This window comes from Ischnura elegans, chromosome 8 (assembly GCF_921293095.1).
Source record: "Ischnura elegans chromosome 8, ioIscEleg1.1, whole genome shotgun sequence".
Classification (NCBI taxonomy): Eukaryota; Metazoa; Arthropoda; class Insecta; order Odonata; family Coenagrionidae; genus Ischnura; species Ischnura elegans.
The window spans coordinates 86,816,030-86,840,866 of record NC_060253.1 but is presented as its reverse complement, the minus strand read 5'-3'; the positions used below and the strand labels follow the sequence as shown (position 1 = coordinate 86,840,866).

General features: G+C 39.8%; 1 protein-coding gene and 1 non-coding gene across 2 annotated transcripts in view; one reads left to right on the top strand and one right to left on the bottom strand.

Annotated features, from left to right (window-relative positions):
• LOC124163265 overlaps nt 1-24,837 on the top strand; it is a 454,892-nt gene that overhangs the window by 166,638 nt on the left and 263,417 nt on the right. Inside the window, exon 3 of the mRNA XM_046540052.1 lies at nt 6,657-6,740. Within this exon, the coding sequence (XP_046396008.1) occupies nt 6,657-6,740 (84 nt within the window). The remainder of the gene's footprint in view (nt 1-6,656; nt 6,741-24,837) is intronic.
• Trnam-cau lies at nt 9,562-9,633 on the bottom strand. The gene has a single exon. It is a non-coding gene; the product is annotated as a tRNA-Met (tRNA).

Sequence of the window (24,837 nt, the reverse complement as noted above, 5' to 3'; positions counted from 1 at the left end):
TTATGTAGTACACTAAATAATAACGAATATTAAAATCAGCTGCTATCTTAGTTTGAAAATTTAATGAAAGAAGAGTTTAGTATATTAATCGTGTCGCATAAACATAAATTTGGTTGAAAATCGGCCGCGTTTGGGTGCAGAATATATGGTAGTGTCATCCCCTTTACCATATGTTGGGTAGAAATGCCACTAGGGAAAAGGGTACGAGTAGACTCATCCGTGACTTTAATTCTCGAAGGCTGGATCTGTTGCTCTCTAGTTAAAACCAGTTCGAATACACTTCCCTCCGAAAATTGCTCGTGGAGTTCTGCTTCCTGATGTCTCTGATGCGGATATTAGGGAAGGGACGTCAGGAGAAAAGGTTAATGATGGATGAGAATTGAATTAGTGGAGTGACATCACCACAGGGGAGGTCCTAGTGGCGTCCTCGGGTCTTTGGATGAGCGGGGACGCCTGGGCAGTAAGTTGGCCCTCGCGATGGGCGGTGACGCGCGCATACGTTTTGTATCAGCGGCTGGTACGGATTCCTTGGGTTAAGTGGCTCCTCATACCCTTCCTAAAGGTTTGACCTAATTGTTGGGTGATCCTTCCTCGCGCCCAGAGGCATTGATGTCTTGAGCCACCTATGTGGCTGACGCATCGCTCTTTGGTGACGGGATTGGTGACATTGGTGGCGTTTTAATGCGTAGTTGGGGATAGGATGTCACTTAGATAAAGGTCTGCAACTTTTGTAAGGAAAAATCAAAAGAGAGAGAGGGAAAAAGAATGGAAAATATTTACGATTTCGCAACAGCGAATTCATGAGGGAATGGTTAAAAAAATTATTATCTTAAGGCCTGTCTACACAGTGCATTAACACGTACGGGTTAATGTCTAAATGTATGAATGCGAGAAAAAAACGCCAAAATGCACCGTGTCACCACCCAACTTGTGTGAATGCATGAAAAGAAAATAGAACCTATTCCAATTGGGTCCATGCATTCGTACACGTTCCGTTCCGGTCCACAAAATTCATTCACGCAAACAGGCATTAACTCGTACGGGTTAATGTACCGTGTAAACAGGCCTTTAAGACTGATGGAAATAAAATATCAAATATTTGAATTTATTTAATGTTTTGTCAAAATCTATAGTTTTAAGTTTACTTTATCACGCAAACATCACTTTAGAGTGTCACGGTACACATGCACTTTTTTTTAAAATATCCTTTTGTAAAGTGACGGGTTTGGGTGAGTTTTACTCACCGCTATAGCTGAAGAAGCGCGCCTTAGGTGCGGCCATTCTCGTGGTTCGTGTCAGTCTGTCTGCATTTTGCGCAGTCACATTTAAGAGTCTATCTTAGTCGTACCAAGTGCTACAGGGATGGGGTTTGGTGCGTTCGACGCAAAAACTCTGCACCACGGACTTAGATTCTCTGCTCTGCACTCATGGTTTAAACTTAGTCCCAGCGCTGTACCTCGTCATTCCGGAAAGTTGCGGGGGAAAAAACTTGCAAAAACGTACCAATGACAGCCTGTTCAGAAAACGGGAGACAAACAGTGGCAAGCCACAATTAATTCCTGTCTTCCTACTGCAGCGGTGGTTCTCCTTTAAAAAATTCTAGCAACCAGCAACAGGGGCAACACTATGACAAGTAACAGCAACACAACGATAGGCGACGAGGCAACGAGTAATAGCGTAGCGGATTCATCCTGGCTTGGAACAGGCTGGTTGGCACTGCTAATCTCTGTATTAAGAGAAGAACCGCACACCAGAGCTACCCTTACGGATTCACCCACAAGTTCGCGTTAAGTGCGGAAATTCCACCCAGGAAAAATCATCTGCCTTGAGACTTGAGCGCCAACATTAAAAATGTCGTCCGTATTTTCAGCGGCGCTTCTGCGCCCGCTGGCGTCCCCGCCGATGATCTTTACATTGCAAATTGGTTGCCAACGATTCAAACTTTTGTTCCAAAATTTTAGTATTAAAAAACTAAAATTAAATATCTAGTATTGATCCTAGTACTGAATATATTCTGGAAAATTTACGATCACTAGTTTCGGGGAAGTGACTCCTCTAAATTCGTACCTGGATATCCAGAACTCGCCAGAGGCCTTACCGCTTAATCTACCAAGGCATTTTTTGGGTGACTGGTGACATTTTTCATGTTCAAGGAGACACTCCCTCTGAACCGGTTGTGTTTTGTTTTTGTTTTAATTGGAATCACACGTGTGAAATTTATGTCATAACCTAGAAATGTTTTGGATGGTAGAGTAGACTTATGGGAGGCGAACATTTGAATTTTCTCTTGTATGAAAATTTCACATGTGATGATGTAATGAGGGAAAATTTTCATCTTTGAGGTACATGAAAATTTACCTCAAGGTCTGCTTCCTATTCCTTGAAATTTCAAGACGCTTTGAACGAGTATTTTGTAAAAAAAGACTGCTCGAGCGTGAGTGATGCTTAATGTTGCTCCTTACTAAGAAGGGTACCTCAACAGTGTCAGATTCCAAAGGAATTAGTCTAGCTCTTATGTGTTCATTGCTGTGAGGTGTGTGTTTTTTTAAGGAGCTGTTATTCCGTTTTTATTCTATCGTCTTTAAATTTATCCGAACTTGTATTTTTCTGTATTCACCGGGAAGTATTACATTCTGAAATTAACTTAGTTATAAAACCTGGGAACAAAAACTGAAAGAGGTGGATGAGTTCTGTAACATGGGAAACAGGATAACTAGCGATGGGATTTGCAAGAAAGAAATCATCAGCAGAATAGCCGTGGCGAAGAGACCATTCCACTAAAAGAAAGATCTACCTACTGCGGGAAATTCAAAGAAATTAGTTAGGAAACAGTTAATCAGAACTAACAGTTGTAGTGTGCTTCTCAAAGGAAGTGAGGCATGGGCAATGACTGCCTCGAAGAAAGTTAGGATAGAGGCACTCGAAATGTGGTACTACAGAAGAATGATGAGGATCAAATGGATCGACGGAATCAAGAGGAAATCCTAAGAAAAGGAGAAGAGATGCCTCGTGACAACCTTATTAAAAGACGGAACAACTTTATAGGCCTCAATTTGAGACATGATGGCCTGATGAAGATAATCGTCGAGGAACAAGTGGATGGCAAGAACAGAAAAGGAAGACCTCAAACAAAATGTTTGGAAAAGGTAAAGAAGGAAGCGAAAGAGAAGAAATACGTAAGTGTGAAAAATTAAGCTGATAGGAGAATTGAGTCAAGAGCTCCGACAAAACAATCTGGGAATTGTTAACCAGTGATTATGATGATAACACCAATGGTGTGCTGTCTTCTTGTCTTTACGAGTCATCCCAGTACCTGGCACATTTGGACCACAATATGTGTATATACTCAAAGTGAAGGCTTCGCTGATTATGGAGCAGAGAGCTTGGCAGGTCACACGTCAAACTCCTCAATGCATCGGATGACCCTTCTTAGCGTGTCATCGAACGTATCGATTTGCCTTCTTGCGTCATACCCTCAATAGCTCCTTGCCGTTGCGATTATCCTTATCCTTGCATCCAGGGTCAAAGTTGGGAGCTTATTATATTCAGAGCCGGGATGCTAGATTTGGACTCGAGGATAAGTGGGTTGCAGTAGAGGTCATTTTCAATGCCTTGCCCATCTTTATATACGGCTTTGTGCCGGTAACAAAGGTGAGCAAGTAGTTTTTCGTGAGTGGAAGAAATTTAACTAACCGGATTATTAATTGTGTTTCCTTAGTTAATTCTTCATTAGGTCTCTTCTTTAGTTGGCTGAAGTCAATGCGACGAAAATATGAAAAAAAGAATCACTTCTTAAATTTCTTAACATTATGTTTCCTTTACGGGGAAAGGGATTACGGTGTCTGAACCCAGTACCCCTCAATAAACAGCCAAGCGGCCCAACCACTAGGGTACTGAGATCCCTTTTATACCTATCCTTGCCCTGAAATCCTTGCAAATAATTAATGTACTCAGCTTTAAATAATAGTTTGAACCATGGGTTAGGGTTTTTATAATTTATGAAATCACACAAGGAATAACGCAATAAATATTGTTGATGCGGGGCACCTCTCTATTGGCGTATAGAATTACAAAAGTTAGAATATAATTGATAAGAAACATCTTTTTATATTCTAATGGCGCAAATATCTACGAATTAATTTATGAAATAAAAATGTATTCTTTAATTAGCTAATGGGGAAAATAGTGAGACTAGCGAGAACCCGAGTCGGGATTATTGACCGTTGATGATGTACATCCCATTCAGAAATCGTAATATTTTTTTTCTTTTGAGACTAGTCATTGGTTTGCTTTCTGGTGCAAGGATTTGATGATTTATTTTTTATAGTCCCATTTGCTGCTTTTATCCTCCCATAAAATTAATGAATAGAGAAGATTATTTGATTGCAGTAAACTATTTCTAGGATAGCCACAATGATGATGATGATGATATGGTGTTGGAACCTCTAGAGGCTGTGGAAAGGAAGGTCTGGAATTAATCGAATTTGGCTTTTCAAGCCGATGAAAGAGGCACTTAGAGGTCACCGGATGTTGAAGGTCGTGATAATGGGGGTAATTTGTCAATGACCACGACTCAAGGACTCAGTTGATGCATAGAAGATTACACCACTTCCAAGTTTCACCGCTGCGTTGGAGGGCGTGTGTTTCGATGAAGTTATAGCGATGAGACGTTATTACTGTGGCGTAGTGTGGGAAGACCTGATTGGGTACTAATTCACCCAGAGCCTGTCGATCGATGAATTATGAAAGTTGTATTGGATTTTTGTAGTTTTTTTAGGACCCATTACCTCCACTCGAATGCTCGTATTTTGGTCCTCTTGTCGTGATTTATTGCTCATTTAAAAGTTGCATCGTCGCAGTGAAATTTGCAGTGTATTCAGGGTAGAATGTGGTCTAGTTTGAATGTATCTCAAATGTAAAAATATTTGAGTCCAAAATGATACCATGACAAAGTTTTCGAATCTGACCAATGAATTTAAATTTGATTATATTTATAATACCGACAAATTTTGATAGAGGCCTACCCTGAAAATTGACTGAAAATTTTAAGATGTCAGCAATGCCAGAGTTTTGAGTGAGTATTGAGTCGCGGTATAAGACCGTGCGTAATTTTCAAGTTTTAAAAATAATACTTTGGATAGTTATTCAATGTATTAAAATATTTTACAACTGGGGGTGTAAATTGAGGGATCATAGGTTCTGTGCAATGCATTTCAGTAATCTAGTGCTGAATTAAGTGTTCTAGGTCGTATGGATGACACATTTTATATTTGTTTTCATGTATAAGACCTTATAAAGGCTCGGGAACTCTTCATTTATCATTGACACTCGGTTTCAGTGTTAAAGTAGTACAGACTGGCCATTATTCAGGAAAATTTGAAAACTCACGTTACGTAAAACGAACCCAAAAAATGATCTTTGCTGTCAGAGTCAAATATCGATTTTTTCTCATCCTCTGAGGCTTAAGTATATCTTTGATATTGGAACTTCCCTTTCTCAACATTAAGATCATCATCTTCATTCAGAGCTCTAAAGCGCGCTGTAAATCTAGGCTTCCTTTGCAGTGTGACATTTTTATCGATGTGCATTTAATTCCAAGGTACTAATCAACGTCAAAAATATGCTTATTACGCAGTCTTAAATATCCATATCTCATTCGATCAATCGAGACTCAGTGTTCCAAGTTTTGATAACCATTTGGAAGAATAGGCTTTGATTATTTTCCTCCCAGAGTCCCCTGTGCAAATGGACCGTATGTATGGAATGACCTTCATTCATCCGTCCGATAATGCTGGATAATCAATTAGCTATCGAGACTCGATTGTGTTGGATGCGTGTGTTACCAGATATTCGATGGCTAATGTGCATCGGCGCCGAGAAAGTTTCAGATAGCGCTGATCACAAATCGCGTTGGAGGAATTCAGATTTTTATGACGTGTTTATCATCCAGAAATGTTGTCAATCGTGATTTTTCCGATTGCGAAAGCTATGATATTTTCCTTGTGCATATCTTGAAATATCTCGGAATTAGCTCTTTATGAGTGCCGTGGGCGATCGATCCATTTAGATGATTTTCAGTGGGATAAGGCTGCACCTTTGATTACGGGTCCACACAGTTCCTCAGAAATTTTATTCACAATAAGCTCGATAAAATATGCTTTTCTGGTGTATCAGCTATATGAATTTGTCTCGGTCTTTCAATGAGTTCAAAGGACTACTCCGCTTAACCGTATCCAATTTCTTGCAAATTTTGGTCCTTTGCAATTGAAACTGGAATTCAGTTTCTTCATTTTTATTACAAATAACAAGGAAATTCCAGGATAACAAAATTTTAAAGTTTTGTGAAACTGTAGGTAAACGCTTAGAACTCAATTTGTAGCTTGCTAGTGTAAATTAATATATGCTGAGGCTGTCTAAACAAAACGCATCTTGCTAAGAAAATAAATATATTTGGGAAGTTTGAGTGTCTTCTTCCTGGTATATCACAGCAAATTTTCAGGCGGTACTCAGCTAGCCAACGGGATTCGCCCTCTTTTTACATGAACAACCCTAGCTTTATTACTAGCAATATTTTTTCACGATACCAATCTTAAAGCCAAAAATGAATTTAAGCATTTTTGATGCCGTTTTAATAATATTTTTCTTCTTCATTTCAGATAGCAAAGCGGTCATTGAGATGAAGAGGGTTCAAATCGGTGCTAGGGCTCGAAATGTATCTACTTTGGGGACCAACACATATGGTAAGCTAGAACTTAAATTTTATATTGTTTCCGTTTTTTTACTCTGAGAACGCGAATAGGAGGTGTTATAAATTTTCGCAGGAAAGTATTAAACTGTTACGGACAGTATGCAAAATGCAGGGCTATTATTACAGAATGGTGCGGTTTTGAACAGGGTTGAAATGAAAACAATATTTCTTTCAGTTTTTTATTTTTCGAATTTTTTCGTCTCAAATAGTTTTGTTTTTACGCAATTAACAAATTTCAATGTGTGGACCCTTGGTCGCTCGACAAGAGAGTCGGAGTCGACATTAGTCCAATCCTATGGAAAGGCGCAAAGGGGACCTCGGCTTAACGTCCCATCCGACGGACGGAGTGTTGCGCTTGAAATGGCCTCCTCTTGGCACTCAAGCAGAGATCGGGCAGGCTTTGAAAAATCTCTACCTCCCTATCCCTACTATCTTCCCATGAATTTCTGGAACCGCATTATTCTTTTATGATAATTATGTAAGTGCTTGAAGGTTAGCTTTTACGTCACTCAGGAGTTTTGACAGGGTATCTACTAAGGTATTAAAATAATTAATTTTGAAAGGTACTTGTCCTCCAGCACCTGATCAATTTTATCATTTACACTCAGCGTTTCTCAAATATAATTTTTTAAACATCTGGACTCAATGTTTTCTGCTATGGACCCAGTTCTTTTACAATTAAGAACAATCACAATTATGAACAATGAACATGCAGGATGAGACATCTCTTGATGTACTGTTGTGTCAACTGCTTTTTTATAGTTTTTTTTCGGGTGATTTTTTCCAAGGTAATGGCCTTTTCATGGTCCTGATGATTTATCTAGAAATTTTCAATGGAATCAGATAAGCACTAGGTGACCCGTGTGAAAATTTCGCACCTTCACGCTATCAGGGATGTTAAGGAAACGGTGTAAATGGGTTTTAAATACGGAAGAAGGCTTATCATAAAGTACTTTCTCTACACTTGTTTTCTTGCAAATATATGCAAAACAATTCGACTCATCCCTAAAGTAGCTAAATAAAAATAAATAAATTGAAATATTTTTTTCTCCGATAGTACATGTGTGAATCGGACGGCTTCAATCATTGAGGTCGGGACTGTCGCTTTGTGATCATCGTGTTTGTCGCTGTCAGATTTGTCGCGCAACCATTTCGATTCGCGACGGCGCTTATCGTAATTTATGGGTCCACTTGCGATCGATTGAATCTCTTCTCTCTCTCTCTCTCTCCGCCGTGTCATCATCCACGCCCGACAACATTCCCTCCCGTCCGGCCTCGCCAATTTATTCACCCCTTTCGCGTCGCGAAGGTTAGCGAATTATTTTTCCTGGGAACAAAAGGGTCGAGGCGTCTCGGTGAACCTTTCTCTCTCTCTTCTTTCTCCATCGCCGGCCTTCTCATCATTTTTTCTCTGTAACTGGAGCTATTGTACAGCCGTTGTCGACAACCTTTTTATGCCCGCGGGCCCACGTTATTGAATTGGCGTGTATAGTAATTTGGTAAATCTATGTGGGCCACGAATTCTAGTATTTACACCAGGTATTTCTATAAAAATACACTCACTTTAAGTATGACCCTAGCCTTAATCGAGGATACTTGACTTAACTTAGTTGATACCTTGAAAGAGCCTCTATTGGTTCACAACTTTCAATGGTGAAACTTCACGTTCGATAGTCCAAGTCGATGAAAGCTCGAATTATTATCGAGATCGAGATTTTATGCAGCTGGATTTTTGTTTTCATCAAGTAATTTCTTTATTCTGATTGTAAAATTTTAGATAACTATTAGTGGGGTGGATCGCCTATATCAACTTCCGGTTCTGTCTGCGGCCCGCGGGTTGACGACCCCTGCTGTAGCGAATAGTATCATGGGATGATAATATTGATGAACGTTGAGGATACATTTCTCTCCGCTTAAGGATCGTCCATTCGCAAATGGTTCGTGGTACCCATGCTAGGATCCGCATAGTGGGTGTGGGGATATAAATTGAAGTCAAGTAACCGACAATTGTTCTCGTTGTAAATTGACCAAGCGTGGCTAGCAGTTGCTCTTATTGGAATTGGGTCGTGGTTGCTTTTTAGGGTCTAGTAATGGGTATGTGGGGGTTGATTGAAAAATGAACTCAGCCAGCGTAATCGTCGTTATTGGATCCGGTGTCTGATTGACGTTGGTCTTACTCGATGGCCTCCTGTATGGCTGGGCGGTTTTTCGGTGAATTCCTGCAGACTGGTTCACCTATGGGAAAAATATCTTTGCACCGGTTCGAACCATTAATCTGGTTTTTCCAAAAGATTATAAATTGCCGCATCGTTTTTACCGGTTTTTTTTATGCTGATCGCTCAAATCAGGAAATGAATCGAAATACTTATTTCTGTGTCGCCAATACTTTGCTACTCCCACGATTGGTGGAAATATTAAATGTAATTGAATTCTGTAACTGATTGGGAGTGCTATCAGAGTAACGATTCATTAGAAAAGAACGGTTCAGTAGAGAATGGTGCACAGAGATCTCAAACCAAAATCTTGCACGAGTAAACATCCGTAACATATGTATCCAAGAATGCTTTTATGTTTTGTCGAAAAGTTATTAAAATCGTTCATTAACCAGAAACATGAACTCGAAAACCAGCACATTGCCAAAACATTTAATTTGTTATAGGTATTGATAATCTGCTTCCGGTTGGCGGCGTTTGGCGAATTTAGCAGGTTAACGTAAAATGATTATTTATATAATGTTTTATTTTCTTCATCGTACCGTTTGACAAAACTTATGTAATTAGATTTTATTTTATAGGTTGAAAAAAAAATATTATTAGCAGAGCGTGGTTTCGATCCACGGACCTCTGGGTTATGGGCCCAGCACGCTTCCACTGCGCCACTCTGCTCTATTGATTAGCGTTAGGTCGGCAGTGAAATTACTACCTCTCGCCCGCGCGGGCCCGGTTGTTGCATCAGCCGGATATCCTTGGGTGGGGCTACGCGCGCACTTGCCTGGCGGGAATTTCAAAGCGTCAGTCGCTCCACGTGCGGCCTTTCTCGAAGCCAAAACTGAAGAAGAAGTTCCTTGAACTGAATTAAGGAATTAAGCATCATCATCGTTGATCATCAATCCTAAGATTGCTTTGACGCAGCTCTCCACTCAATTTTCTTATCTGCTAATCTTTTCACACGGACGTATTTCTTCTTTTCCCCATCGATGTTTACCTGTTCTATGTCTTTTACTTTAGGTCTTCCTTTTCCGTTCTCACCCTCTACTTGTCCGTCGACCATTGTCATCATCATACCATCATGTCTCAGTATGTGCCCTATCATATTGTTCAGTCTTCTTTTTACGGTTTTCATGGGGCTTCTTCTCTATCCTTCACTTCTTTGGACTTCCTCATTGCTAACTATATCGATCTATTTGATCCTCATCTTTCTTCTGCAGCACCACATTTCGAAGGTGTCTACCTTTGATCTCCGCTGCTGTCATTGTGCATGCCTCAATAGGGTGGTTTCCTATTAATTTTTTATTGCCAAAATGGAAAGAGAAAAGAAAAGAAACTCCTGGAGTACGTATTTCACGCTTTTAGATTTTTAAATGACGATATCTATTTTTCGCGATTAAATGAAAAGTGAAAATTTTCAAGCGTGCGAAAACGCGACGGCTAAGTATGAATGCCGGGAAAACTCCTTGTGATGTCGTTCTGGTTCCCGATGCTGCCGCAAGTGAGGTGACCTTGGGGCGAGGCTCTGAGCGTTGATACGACGCAGGATGCTAGCAGGTAGCAGAGTACCATGCTAGCTGGTAGCGCTTGGCTTAAAAAAGGATTATTAATACCTTATCATGCGAAGAAAACTTTACGACTTTAGCCAGTTTTAATAGGTGATTATTAAGACATGTTTCCCTGAGCTCTGTGCCTCATGCCTGCATTGGTAATCTCATACGATGTAAAACTCCTATCTACTCGTATAGAAACTAGGTCCCTGTGACGTCACATGGAGTGGCATCGCATGGGCGCCAATCTGGCGTTTTCAAATGAGGATAAAATTGACCCTTGCCATTCGTCTAAACCGGTATTTCTAAAACCAAATAATTTGTATATTATGAATACACTAATGGTGGGTAAGGAATCGCAATAAATGCCTTTCGTTTTCTTTGATGAAGGAAACTACCCTATTCCGTAGAGAAACATGCTCCAAATGTAAGTTATGATAAATTGTTTCCTTACTTTTGTGCTTAATTAATTAAGCATATATCTAAGATTTATCTTTGTTCATGAGTTTAACCTTGAGTACACGATCATTCTATTTGTTTATACGGTCAGATATAGCAGTAGAGGCATCCAAAATGATGGCTCTCGAGCAAACGATTGGGATAGAACATCAGAAATAAGTAAAATTCACCATAAGATCGCTCTCAGCGGGCAGCATACGCATTACGCCCCCGGAATATCGAAAAGAATCACTCCAATGCCCTCGTGGTTGAAAAGAAATTTTCAGATTATATGTATATCATAACAAATACGAATTTCGTTTAGAAGCTGTTATCATGCCTTATTTCCCAGTGAAGTTCGTATCTCTTTACCTCCATGGACTGGTGAAGTGACTTTAGTTTATCCATTTAAATGTACGGCGGGTGACAGTGCATTTAGTGGTCGACTGTAAAGGAGGTGTAATTCCTGGGTGGTTCACTCTGTCTCATCCCTGACTACTCATTGGAGTGAATTACTTGCGAAGAGGAAATAAAATTAGAAAATATGGACAGGTAACAATACATAAGGAAGAGAGTTAACACTGTAAAGTCGAAAAATTCTTCTGCTTTACATTCTCCCTGTTATTGGCGGAAAAGTACTGAAGCGATGGCTCATGCAGTCCATTTTCGGTGACTGCCATAATCTATTATTTGGCTTATTTCCCCCCCCCCCCCCCATATCTCATCATCATCATCAGTGATTACTGTCCTTAGACAGGTTTCCACTGGACTTCTCTCCATCTTTCTCTATCCTGAGCATCCTCCTTTAGGTCTTTGTATTTTCTTCCTCTTCTTATATCATCCAACATTCCCATCCTCCTTCTTCCTCTCTTTCCTTCTATCTTCCCTTCTATTATTCTCCGTTCCAAACAATTCCTTCTTAATATATGCCCTAACCAACTTGCCTTCCTCTTATGAATCATATGTATTAATTTTCTTTCCTCGCCTATTCTTCTTAGAACTTCCTCATTCTTCACTCTGTCAGTCCACTTCACTTTCAACATTCGTCTCCATACCCACATTTCAAAACTCTAAATATCTCTCCTCCTTCTTTTTAACAGTCCATGATTCACATCCGTACAACACTACACTCCACACAAAACATTTCATAAACCTCTTCCTCATCTCTATTGGAATTCTTTTTGCTGTTAACAATGCTTTTACCTTTCCATACGCTCCTTTACCTATTGATATCCTTCTTCTTATTTCCTCAGTACAACTTCCATTCCATCTTACCAGACTTCCCAAATATTGGAAAGTCTGTACTTGCTGTATGATATTTCCTTCTAAGGATATACAAACACAACCTTCTTTTCTGCTGATTCTCATCACCTTGGTTTTATTTATGTTTAAGTTCATTCCAAATTCCCTCCCCACATCCATTATATCATCCATCACTTGTTGTAAATCTTCTTCACTTTCTGCCAGCACTGCCTGATCATCTGCATATTTAATTGTTTTTATTCTTTCTCCTCCTATTACAACTCCTCTAGCTTTTTCTAAAGCTTTCTCCATCATTTTTTCTGCATAAACATTGAAGAGCTCTGGAGAAAGGCAGCACCCTTGCCTCACTCCTCTTCCTATGCCAATTTCTTCTGTTTCATCATCTCCAATTTTTATAACTACTAACTGCCTACAATACATCTCCTTTATTAATCTCCTATCTTTCCAATCAATGCCAATGTCTTTCAAAATTTTCAATAACACATTCCAATTAACCTTATCAAATGCCTTTTCCCAATCAATAAAGCAAATGTACAAATCTATTCACTTCCATCATTCTTTCTCCTATCATCCTCAAGCATCCTATTGCATCACGAGTCCCTTTACCCTTTCTAAATCCAAATTGATCTTCTCCCATATTTTCTTTAATTCTTCCTTCGATTCTTTTTAATATAATCCTTGTAATTACTTTGGTAACATGGCATATAAGACTAATTGTCCTATAGTCTTTACATTCTTTGGCATTACATTTCTTTGGTATTGGTATTAGAATAGTTTTAAGTAGATCATCAGGCCAGCTCCCGGTATCATATATCCTATTGATTAAATTTGTTAATCGACTCATTGCATTGTTACCTAGGTTCTTTAATGCTTCTGATGGTATTCTATCGCATCCCATTGCTTTCCTTTCCTTGAGATCCTTTATTGCCTTTTCCACTTCTCTTCTCAGTATGTTTGGTCCTCTATTCACCTCTTCACATTCCCATTCCTCTTCCAGCTCCATCTCAGAATGATCGTCTTTACTATCATATAGTTCTTTCACATATTCTTTCCATATGTTTTTGTTTTCCTCAACACCTGTTGTTATCTTTCCGTATTTATTTAACATTCCTTGTTTACTTATTTTCTTTGGCTCTCTTTTTGTGAACTTTTTAGCTGTTTTATACATTTCTTCCAATCTCCCTTGTTCTTCTAGGACTTCCATCCTTTCGCATTCTCTCTCCATCCACTCCTCTCTTGCCTTATCAGTTAATCTTCGTAGTTCATTGTTAAGTTTCCTATATTGCCCTTTTCCTTCTTCAGTGTGAACATTTTTCCACTTTCTCCTTTCCTCCATTTTATCTATCATGCTCTGAGTGATCCATTCCTTCCTATTTCTTTCCTTTTGTACAACACCAACTTCCTCTTCTAAGACTTCCCATATTACATCCCTAATGTTATTCCATTCCTCTGATACCTCATTACTTTGTCTTACATCTTCCAATTTTTTCTCAACATTTTTATTATATGCTTCATTCTTCTCATTTTTCAGCTTTATTACATCCCATTTCCTTATCAACCTCCCTTTCTTAACAAGCTTCAATCGTGTTCTTATATCAGTAACTAGAAGATTGTGGTCAGAGTCAGCATCTGCTCCTGGGTAGGTTTTTGCCATTTTAACACTATTCTTAAACCTTTGATTGACAATAATAAAATCTATCTGATATCTTGAAATATCTCCAGGTGCTTTCCACGTGTACAACCTTCTTTTATGATTTTTAAACCAAGTATTTGCAATCCATAACTCCAAGCGCTCACAAAAATTTATCAATTTTTCTCCTCTTTCATTTCTACTTCCAAGTCCATATTCTCCAACTACATTCGTCCTTCTTCCATTCCCCACTACACTGTTCCAATCTCCCATCATTATAGTTCTTACTTTGCCTTTTCCATTTTCTTCATATATTTCCTCTATTTGCTCATATATCCGTTCAATCTCTTCTTCCTCTGCATCTGATGTTGGCAAGTACACTTGGATAATTAATGTATCTACTGGCTCACTCAACATCTTGATAGCCACTACTCTATCGCTTACTGGCATAACTTTAGTTATATTCCTCTCCAAATTCTTTCTGTATATCAACCCGACTCCATTTTCCTTAGATTCCCCTCCCTTATAAATAATCTTATAATCTCCTGAATCAAATTCTCCTTCTCCTTCCCATCTTACTTCACTTAATCCTAGAATACTGATGTTGTGTCTCACCATTTCTTTCTTCACATTTTCCAACTTCCCTTTCCTATTCATTGTTCTGACATTCCATGTTCCTATTCTCAATGCTGATGTTACCTTTCCCTTCTTCTTTCTCTTCTCTTTCAAACCACACAGTTCTCCTGGGATAGTGCCCACCCGGAGATCCGAATGTGGGCATATTACTCCGGAATATTTCTTATTCTCAGGAATCACCATGCTTTCATTGTAGTCCAGTGGGACTAGGGATACCGTAAGGGTCTTTAATGCGGTGGTTTCCCCTTGCCTTCCGCATCCTATGCCGTTGACCTTGTGGGTTCATCCGCCTTTTGGAATGATTTCCCATTCCAAGGGCAAGAGGGTGCCCTAACCCCTGTCCGCTCATCCATCCTCTACAGAGGTTGTTGGCTTTGACAGGGGGGGTCTCCTTATCCCGGGAGATACTCGGTCCCTGTGTCGTTAGCCGTTTTTAATAACGTTGCCCCCTCTCTACCACGAGGAGGTGATCATCAGGATTTTCCTTTCATTGAACCAAGGACCAAAAGGCATTACCTTGGTTCTCCAGTACTTTTAGAGATATCTATTCATGGGTAAATGTTAAAGGAAATGTTTGGTCGCTTTGAATATGTCGCGCACAGAGGTGTTTTTGTTTCTGCTGACTTGAAATAATTTTGGTGTATTGATTTTGATTTCGAAACATGGGTGTGGTGTTGCGTCCTCTTCCAAGCTGCCCCCGTCAACATATCCGTGCAATTATATTGGAAGCATAATTATTGGCCGAAGTCAACTTTGTCTGGAGAAGTTACGTGGAATAGCAATTCGAGTGATAAGCAAAGATGCCTTACTGCCAACTAATGGTAGCTAACAGCTCACAACACGTGTTTTGATTGTCTTGCAAATCATCATCAGGTCAAGTCACCTCTTTATGAATGTCAGGTTATTTTGCTTCATAGCTTACCCCCATATCTATTCCCCGGTATAGATTTAAGAAATGGCCTTGGTGGCTCTGAATATATATGTAAAAAGGTTTTTTTTGTTTCTGCTCTCTTTACTAACTTTGCTGTTTTGGAATCACGGGGTTGGTGTTGTGTCCTTCTCCAAGCTGCCCCCTGTTAACCTATCCGAGTAAGTAGATTGGAATATGCTAATACGCGTATGGTAAATGTTTTAGGGGTCTGTCGTCGTTCTCGCTTCAACCTCGCGACAAGCGTGCACGCGAGTGTGTGTGCATCGGGCGTCGATATACTTGGCGAGACGTCCAACGAGGGAGAGATACATTTAGAACGGTCGGGAATTGGCGCAGGGGTCGGCGTCCCCTGCAGACGGCTTATGTGGTTTATATCGGACGGTCGCAGTGGTGGGAATTATACGAGAAGGCGCCGATTTGATTTTGGATCTCCTTCAAGAGTTCCGCAGTCGCGACTCTCTCCCCACCCCCCACGCGAAGTATGGCGGCCTCAATTAAGGTTTTATCCATCACTGCTGCGGCTGAAGAAGCTTCTCTAATAGTGCGGGTATTTATTTGACATGTTTTTTTTACCATTGAAAATATTGAGAAATAAGAGGTGTTAGTAAAGAAATGAGCATAAGAGTCAATAATTGTAGCTTTTGCTAAGCCGCGTCAGGATTTTAAAATGACCAACGTTTCCTATCCTACATCGGACACCTCATCTTGGCTTATGACCGCGTCGCCTTAATTGAGCATCAATTTGTAGGGTATGGGAGCTGACAGTTTAGTGGGCGTCTTTCTTTGCTAGACAACGGACAGTAAATTATCGATACATGGCTTCCAGTTATTTCTAGAAAGAAAGACGTCCAGAAAAGTCTCTGCCAGCACCCACCACCTATAAAGTGATGCTTAATAAAGGCAACACGGTCATTAGTCCTGATGAGGTCTTCGGCTCAAGAGAGGAGACGCTGACGATTTTAAAATCTCGGCCCGAGTTACCCCAAATGCTACTTATTCGAAGAACAAGTATCGCGAATGTTTTAGTAATTTGATGAGCACAAGAGCAGGAGTGAGTAGTGACTGGAGAATTTGAAATGCATGCGTGTGTAAAATAAGGCTACTTAGCTGAGAGTCGGAGGTGAGTAGCGATTTCCAGGGCAAAAACGTGTAGGCTGAGAATTAAGGATGAGAATAAGCTCTAGGTTTTCCAATGGAGTAGGTATGGAGGAGAATGGTGATGGTGAAATTGAAGCAGAGGAATAGGAACGAAGAAGTGCTAGACATGGTGGAAGTCAAAACAAAAAGACTTCTTGGAGCAGATGAATGGAGAGGATGAGAACCTATGCTTACGGAATGGAAGATGCTAATAACTGTGATAGTAAATGGTGGGTAGGCGAAAATGGGAACATGGTGGGTAGGCGAGGAAGGAAACAGATACACTCCGGTCTTACTAATTTAAACTGTCTTGAAACTCTCGTGCGGTTGATCCTATGGAGACTGTCTTGTTTCAGTGGTATGTATCTTTCATCATCTCCCCTGAACATCTCTTTAAGTCGGGTGAAAATCGGCATCAACTCGAATTCAAAGGAGTTAGAAGCATAGACCGCCTGGGCAATGACTCAATTGTCAACATAGTTTCAGGACAAAGTTAATTCAAGTCTTTCCATTGTCTCAGTGAAGTAGAGTTTTTAATGTTATGCCTCGATCCCCCTCGAAGCAGAGTTGGTTATTAACGACCTCTTAGTGAAATTGCATTTCTAAAGGTATTGTTGGAGAACGTTATGCAACTTTATAATTTTTATGGCCGATCTTTGTTGCGGAGTTTGGTTTTCATATATAATCTTCCTTAGGAATTCAGTGATAATGGTAGTGAAATACTATTGGTGCACAATTACGAACCACTAACACTAGTAATTTTCCATCTGTGTTACTGATTATTTGTATGAAAGTTTTGCTGGCAAATTTTAATTTTTATAGGTAGGCATAGATAGAGATCATCTTTTGTACTCGAAATATTAGGTTTGGTGGATTGAATGGTCTAGTATTCACCATCATGTATTCATACCATTCACTTGAGTGTATTCCGACAACACTACTGAGTCTTTCAATAAATGTTTGTCAAGTCACTTTTAATGTTTAAACTGTGGTAGAAATGCTTTCTGTACGCGAGAGACGGAGTTTAAGTCAGTTTCTGTTGCGTAGTTTTCTTCAATGCGGAGTCATAGCGCTGAAGATGAGGATTTTCACTCTCTATCCCAACTGGTCTCCATCCCTTTTATCTCTTCTCCTGCAGTCTGCTCCCCCAGACGACATTTTCGTTAGTCCAGAGGGAGCTAGGGTGTTGGAGGACGGGGTAGACTGCCGTCGGCGACGACTGGTGATTTGTGGTGCGGGTGGTTCGTGTCTGGCACGCATAGCGACGCCTGTGGTCGACTCCGCCAAATAGTGCGGGCGCACGCTTCACGAATGAAGACTTTTTTTTGAGCTTTTATTTAATACATCGGTGGGAGTTGAATTGAGTGATTAGCGATGAAAATCGAGTGCTAAGACATGCATAAATTGATGTATTTCATCCGTAAATTTGGTCCAAATTCATTTTTATAAGAAAATAATTATGTATGCATGAAAGTAGCTTTACAGGAAAAAAATACTCTCCAAAGTGTGTATGAAATTTGTTCCTTGATATTTCAAATTTCTAATTTTCCCGTTAACAGTGACTCGCCGAGGTGAAACACTATGCCTTTCTTATAAAAGCACATTCTAAAGTAAGTACCAAAAAAAGTTACCCTCTCCTTAAAATAAGCTGATCCATATCCTTATTTTTATTTTTTATTTTTGTCGCATGAAGTTTTGTTTCAGTTTTTGTAAAAGGGATTTCGCGCATCATGCGGAATATTTTTGGCGAATCTTGAAATTGTTTCTTTCTCGCATTCGCTCAAACTGTCGGAAATGACTCGGTATTGCTTGTGACACAATCAGTTTCTCGGCCGATTACATTAAGTAGGCCGAAAAATGGGGATCGTTGGATTAGAGGCGGAAATAATTATCATTTGGAATTTGGAAGCTAATGCAAATAAAACCTGTGGAAAGTCGGAAATACGGATCGCATGGCAACAGTATTTGATGCTTGAAAATTTAGTATACCATCTCTTCTTCTTGTCTGGACCCTCCCTTGGATGGATATTGTCCTATCTGAAGGCTTCCTATGCCCCAGTTATAAAGTTTTTTAATTGTAAATAAATGGTTGAGGATAAAAGTAGCAAAATATTTTTGAAGTGATGTTACCCCATTGTAGTTATGGTTATAGTTTGTTTGGGAACTGTTAAATAATGCCCTTATAGTCGTCACTTTTCCATTTAATTATAGCACTCAAATTTTTTCCAAAACAATGATCGGTATTGCTTCCAGACGAATGTGATTCATCACTTTTGTTCCATTTCATCAGTATACAAATTCTTTCATGATGACATTTCAGTTTTGCCAACGTTTTCCCCTTTGGAATCAGCGTCGGAACACAGTAGTGGAACAGGAGGGGGGATGGCTCTTTTGATTGGTTCCCCCCGCCGCGTACACCTCTTCTTCGATCTGTCTAGACGTCTGTGTTCCACGCGGTGATTAATGCCACCCCACCCGTTCCCGCCAAACTCCACCTCCCCACCTCCAGCCTTCCCGCCAAAACAGTGCGCCATTCGCCATCCTCCCCTCTCCCGGCCCCATTTGACTTTTCCGCGTCCATTCCATACACGCACGCCCCCTACCTCTCTCTCAAGAGTCATGCATATTATCTCCTTCCTCCAACACACTTGCCTGTCTAACCCACCACCATTTAGATTTTTTTCTTATTTTTTTCTGTTTTCTCGTCGTATTGTTTCTTTTTCAGCGGCTCTTATTCCCTGTCTCTCTACTACGCTACTACTACCGTAGGGGGTGTTGGTGCTGAGGCGGGGGTTACAAGGGGCGGAGCAGAGTTCGTTGACTCTGGATCGCGTGGACTCCGTAGCGTCGCATCGCGTTCCCTTCCCCTGTTCCCCTTTACTCTTCGTTCCCCTTGCCCTGCATACAGAAAACGACACGGAAGTATTCTACATCAACATCTACATAATACTATGCGAGTCATTTCTGGGGTGTTTGGCAGCAGTGGCGCAGCGAAGGTTTTTTTTAACACATTAAAATATTTTTTGTCACATTAAAATATTTTTATGAAAATATTTTAATGTGACAAATTTTGTAACTTATATTAAGGGGGGGATGATTCACAAGCAAAACATCAAGCTATTCACGCAGCCATAAAACTCACCATTTTGCACCATTTACCTTAAAAATTTTCTGGGGGAGGGCTCCCGCACCTCCCGCTTACCCTAGTGGGTATCCCACAACCCCCAGTATTAGTTTCGCCAAACCCCCCCCCCCCTAACCTTAATAACTAGCTCCGCCCCTGTTTGGAAGGGGGTGATCAATCACCAGCATGCAGCACGCAAGAAGATTATTGAAAGAAATATGCATTTTTCCACGATAGTAAACGTTTACTCCCGACCAACGTTTCGATATTACTTCTTCATCTTCATGGTACAAAATAGTACGCCTCTCTCCTTAAAGATTATGCGCTAAAATCGAAACCTTGGTCGGTAGTAAAGGTTTATTATCGTGGAAAATTGCATTAGTTTTTTTCAATATGGAAAAATTTCACTCCATCACGCTTTCAATTAGTTCTCATTTTATATGCAAGAGGATTCCCTCATGCACACCACACGGTCGCAAAAATGTACGCATACTAACAAATTATGATTCCACATTCATTCAAAGGCAAAACTTGCCAACTAGTCATGAATACAATCTGCCTACGAATGTGAAACATGTAAACCTGCTGCAGTAGATATGCTGGTAAAATTCAGAAACATGCATTAAGAAATACCTATGTTAGTAGGCTACGCCCACGTCAACTAACCTATTATTAAATCAGTTGTAATTAGTGGGTAACGTTGTCGTTATACCCTCATATCCATCGTGGTAAATCTATCTGTTCTACAGGCTTACCTCACTTATTTATTTTATGATATGAACTAACGCCGTATGTTCACGTTCGCAAGATACAGCTAAATTCTTTGGAAATAAGCTGCTCTTGATTTTACATAATGGGTTTAGTCTAGTTTTCAGCATTCAGCCTGACAGAGATTCCCAACCGAGTTGATCTCAGGTCAGACAAGGCCATAGTAATTATTTCTCACGTAACGTCTTTGTAGGTTGACGGGCAGCTTTTATTTTCCCTTCCTCAGGATACATACCGCAATAAATGTTGTCTGAAACCTATTGCATGTGAGGTGTGGAGATATCTTAGGTCATATTTAGAGTGGCTTGTGTTAATGTATTTTTTTTAACGTGTGGCTAATGTGGAACTTTGTCGGAAAATAAGCTGCTCTTGAATTTACACAATAGGTTTAGTCTAGTTTTCAGTCTACGGTCTGAGAGAGATTCCTATCCGAGTTGATCTAAGAGGTCAGTAACACTAAGGAGACTCTTCGCTCTGCCTTCCCATTCCTCCTGCCATCGTTTCCGTCCGACAACTCCTTTTCTTCGTTGTGTTCACGACTTGCGTGCCCAGACCGCCAAAACCCCTCCATTTTTCCTCCCCCTTCCGGTCTCTTTTTGCGCGCGGGGAGAGAGAAAAAAATGATAATGAAGCGTGCCGACGCGTCGGTTTTTCCCCCTCGTAAATTTCAACCCTCACATATATTTTTTTCTCGTGTTGTCTCACCACCCTAACCCTTCTCGTGGTGCACCGGATGGGGGTTTGCAACCGCTGGAATGCGTTGTCTAGGTCAGGTCTGGTCTTGTCCCTCGTCGTCTCTTTGCTTCTCGTCCCGATTTGCGAAAGCGGGTTTATTTTGAGGGGGATACTTAAAGATAAATCGCTAATCGATGCACCGTTTTTGTCTTAATCAATTTGTTTATAGAGGTAAATGCGGAAGCATTAGCGCATTCAGGGCAGGATATGAAAAGAAAATTCTGTGCATTTTATTCTTAAAAGAAGGATATTTGGGTATCTCTTTATTTTATATTTTCATTTGTTAACGATATCAATTTATTTCTATACTAACAATTTGTTAGACATTAAACTGATTTCTTAACTGTTAACGGTTTGTAATCAACGGTCAAATAGGATAAAACAATCTGTGGAGAATAAATTTTATTATTATTTATTCTAGTGAAGACATAGAGAGGAAATTCACGTAGAATTGTTGAGTGGTGGTGATTTTTTCGTGAAAATTGTGGTCTGTGGAGTCTTTTTAGTGTTGATCACTGCAACCTTATTTTAATTTGGAATCACAGTAAATATTGGGGTTTGTTTTGACAGTACCTAATTTAACGTTTGATGGTGTGAATCAGCGATCGCCCTGTAGGAAATGCAAACGTGGTCTCTTACCATATTTAGTTTTGAGCTTGCTGGTGGCATCCTCAAATAAGTGACTTCCTCTTCGATTTGTGTTATTTTGATGTGTATTTTCTGCATAAAGTGAAATTCAAGCGTTTTTTTCGTCCTTGATTTTACAATAATTCTTCACCAGTTTCTGAATTGGCTTGCGTTGTTTTCTCTTGTTTCTAAGGTTTGCTTTTAATAATTTATAAAGTTATGGAGGACCACTCACAAATGATTTTATGACTACTTATGATGAATTCGTCAATTTTTTAAACCCGCATTTGACAATATTTACCGTGCAGGTATTATTGTCGTATCCTGTGTGTTATGAAACCCAACCAACAGAGAGTTTAGAAATGTACCTAAAAAATCAGGCGTTATTTCAAATTAGTAGAGCGGTAAAATAGTTTCTAACGAATCGAATTTGTTAAGCTGCCATGAAAAGTTTGATACAATTAAATATTGGTGATCTTCAAATAGAATGCATACTTGCCCTGCTGTGGTAGTTATCGCCGGAATAATCTGCCATGGTAGTTAATTATTATCCGTCAGTTGCTGTGTTTGTGAAATTAGTTGCCTACGGTAATTGAGTACACTTCGTAAAGATACGTTTTTGCATGAGTCTGGTGAATGCCCAGCCGTTATTCATTACATATATCCTTCCGTAATGAAATTCTTTCAAATTATTTACCCATGAAAGGGACGTTCTCCGTAATGGAGTAGTACAAGTCCCTGTTTTATTAGCCTTAAGTGCCTTTTATAGGTAGGCATCCTTCTGCAAGAAGCGAATGGCGGTAATCCACGTGATCCTACTTTCCGCAACTCTGACATATGTAGTAGACCATTCTAGGTTTGGAATTAATTTTCCCTTGTGTTTGACCAAAAGATAGGAATCAAAGATAAATTTAAATGAAATAGTTTATAAGAGTTTATAAGAGTTTAAGGCCAAAAGATGTTTGAATGCAACAAAAGCAATTTTATTCATGGAGATAGTAAGGGTTGTTTATTGCGAAGGAAAAATTCAGGTTTGGTGTTTTCACCCCATACGTCCATGAATATTCTGACGAAAGCCATGGGCATTTCTTCCGTTCATGAAGCTTCAAAATAAAATTGGCTGAGACTCATTTTCTCCTATGTGATAGGAATATGAATTTATTATTTTTTGTGGAACTATTTTATGGTTGTTAGGTGTGCTGCTCAATGTGAAAGAGTTGAGTTTTTCAACTCTTTATTTCGGTCGTAATTAATAAGGTATGCGCCGATACATCGACATTACTCCTAATATCCACCACAGGATACTCGTGTAAGCTTGCGAGTTAACATATGGTGTAGAATGTCCACACGTCGTTAATCGTCTTTTAAATGTTGTTTTATTTAATATAGTGTTGAAATCGGTTTTGGTTTACCGATAAAGATAATTTAAAACACTACGTGTATTTAATTTCATTCTTCATAATTATAAGTACCAACAACAGCAAACCGCACATGGCTCATGGGTAAGGCCGATTAGTGGCGGAGAAGCGGCGAACGTACGTCATCAAATTACCCGCTAAAGGTTTATGATCGTTGATCATTCGTCGCGAAAAGCTTGATAAGTTGGCGATGGATCGAAACACAGAAAAATTTGGCTCCCTTTATTTTTCTAACTGTACTGGACAGTAAATTAAAGCTTTTGCACGAGGCCATTGGTGGGCATCTCACTGTTTGACCGACGCAGATATCTGCATTGCACCGAAAACAAACCGGCGTGTTTTTGCCAGTGACGGCGCTAGCAGGTGCGGGGCTAGGGGCGAACCTTCAGTGCGTGGCCCTTCTCTTAAAATATTAAACTCTATACCCCATCTACAAGCTCGAGCATTTTGAATTCCTACCACTCTCTGGCTAAATATGTGTTCCCCTCCCAAATTCAGACTTCGTAATTACGCCGTTATGATACCATCACGTAGTTCATAAATTCATAAAATTATAACGTAAAATAAACATAAAAATCGCGCTTTTTACTTTAAATTACTGCATTATTATTCCTTTTTCATAATATTATTTTTTGTCTAGCACGGACTTAACAATACAGTAATAGTTGAATTTGCGTTTTCAAACTATCGTATATTTTAATTTTTTTTTCACGAACGCGGGGTCCCCCAAAGCGCGGGGTCCGGGGCAGTCGCCCCGGTCGCCCCGCCCTAAGGCCGGCTCTGGTTTTTGCGTCAAAGTCCATTGAGCGCGTCGAGTTGGGTTTTCCGCCACGAGGGGACGCCATTTCTCTGCAGGGTAAAGCGAGTCGAAGACTTCCCGACCACGTGACCCACCGTGAAGGGAGGAAGGGGGTACAGTGTGTTTTGAAGTGGGGTCGCTGCGTGGCTTTTCCGCGTCGGCAGTTTTTTTAGAACCTCTTTCCCAGCAGCCCTTGCGTGTGGAGTGGTCGGGAGAAGTTGGGGAAGGGTTCAACCCTTTAATTACACCGGCGCGCAGTGGGCTGAGGTTAAAAAAAAAGCTTTTCAAAACCTCAAAAAGGCTTTTTTCGAGTTCGATTTTGAAAACTTAGAACAGGTATTATCAACTCAGACTTTTTTTTAGAATAATATAATTTTCTTCTAATAATCTAATATATTACTTCTATAAGGCAAACTATGATCATTTATTATTATTATTATTGTTGTAAAAATTATTGACTATACCTGTTTCATTTGAAGATATACTTAAAACAAGATACACGGCTTCAAAGTTTAACAATTTTTATCAATAGGGCACTTCTGGATTGTTTCTAAAATTCTTTCTAAATTAATGCTACATAATGTTGCTGTACGGCTACTTGTTATTAAGAACCATCGAATTGAACGGCTTAGTTGTCAGTAAATGAAAACTATTAAGGGATCACACAGCTCCCAGATTAACGCTTTTATTCTACTATCCACTCGTGCTATTTTCTTTGTTCACTTCGGGTGACGTTGCCATAATAGGTTTCAGGTTTAAATAGGCAATTGTGCTGATAAGGAAAAGTTGCTTTGCCTCTCAGAGCATAATGAATGATATTATTTTC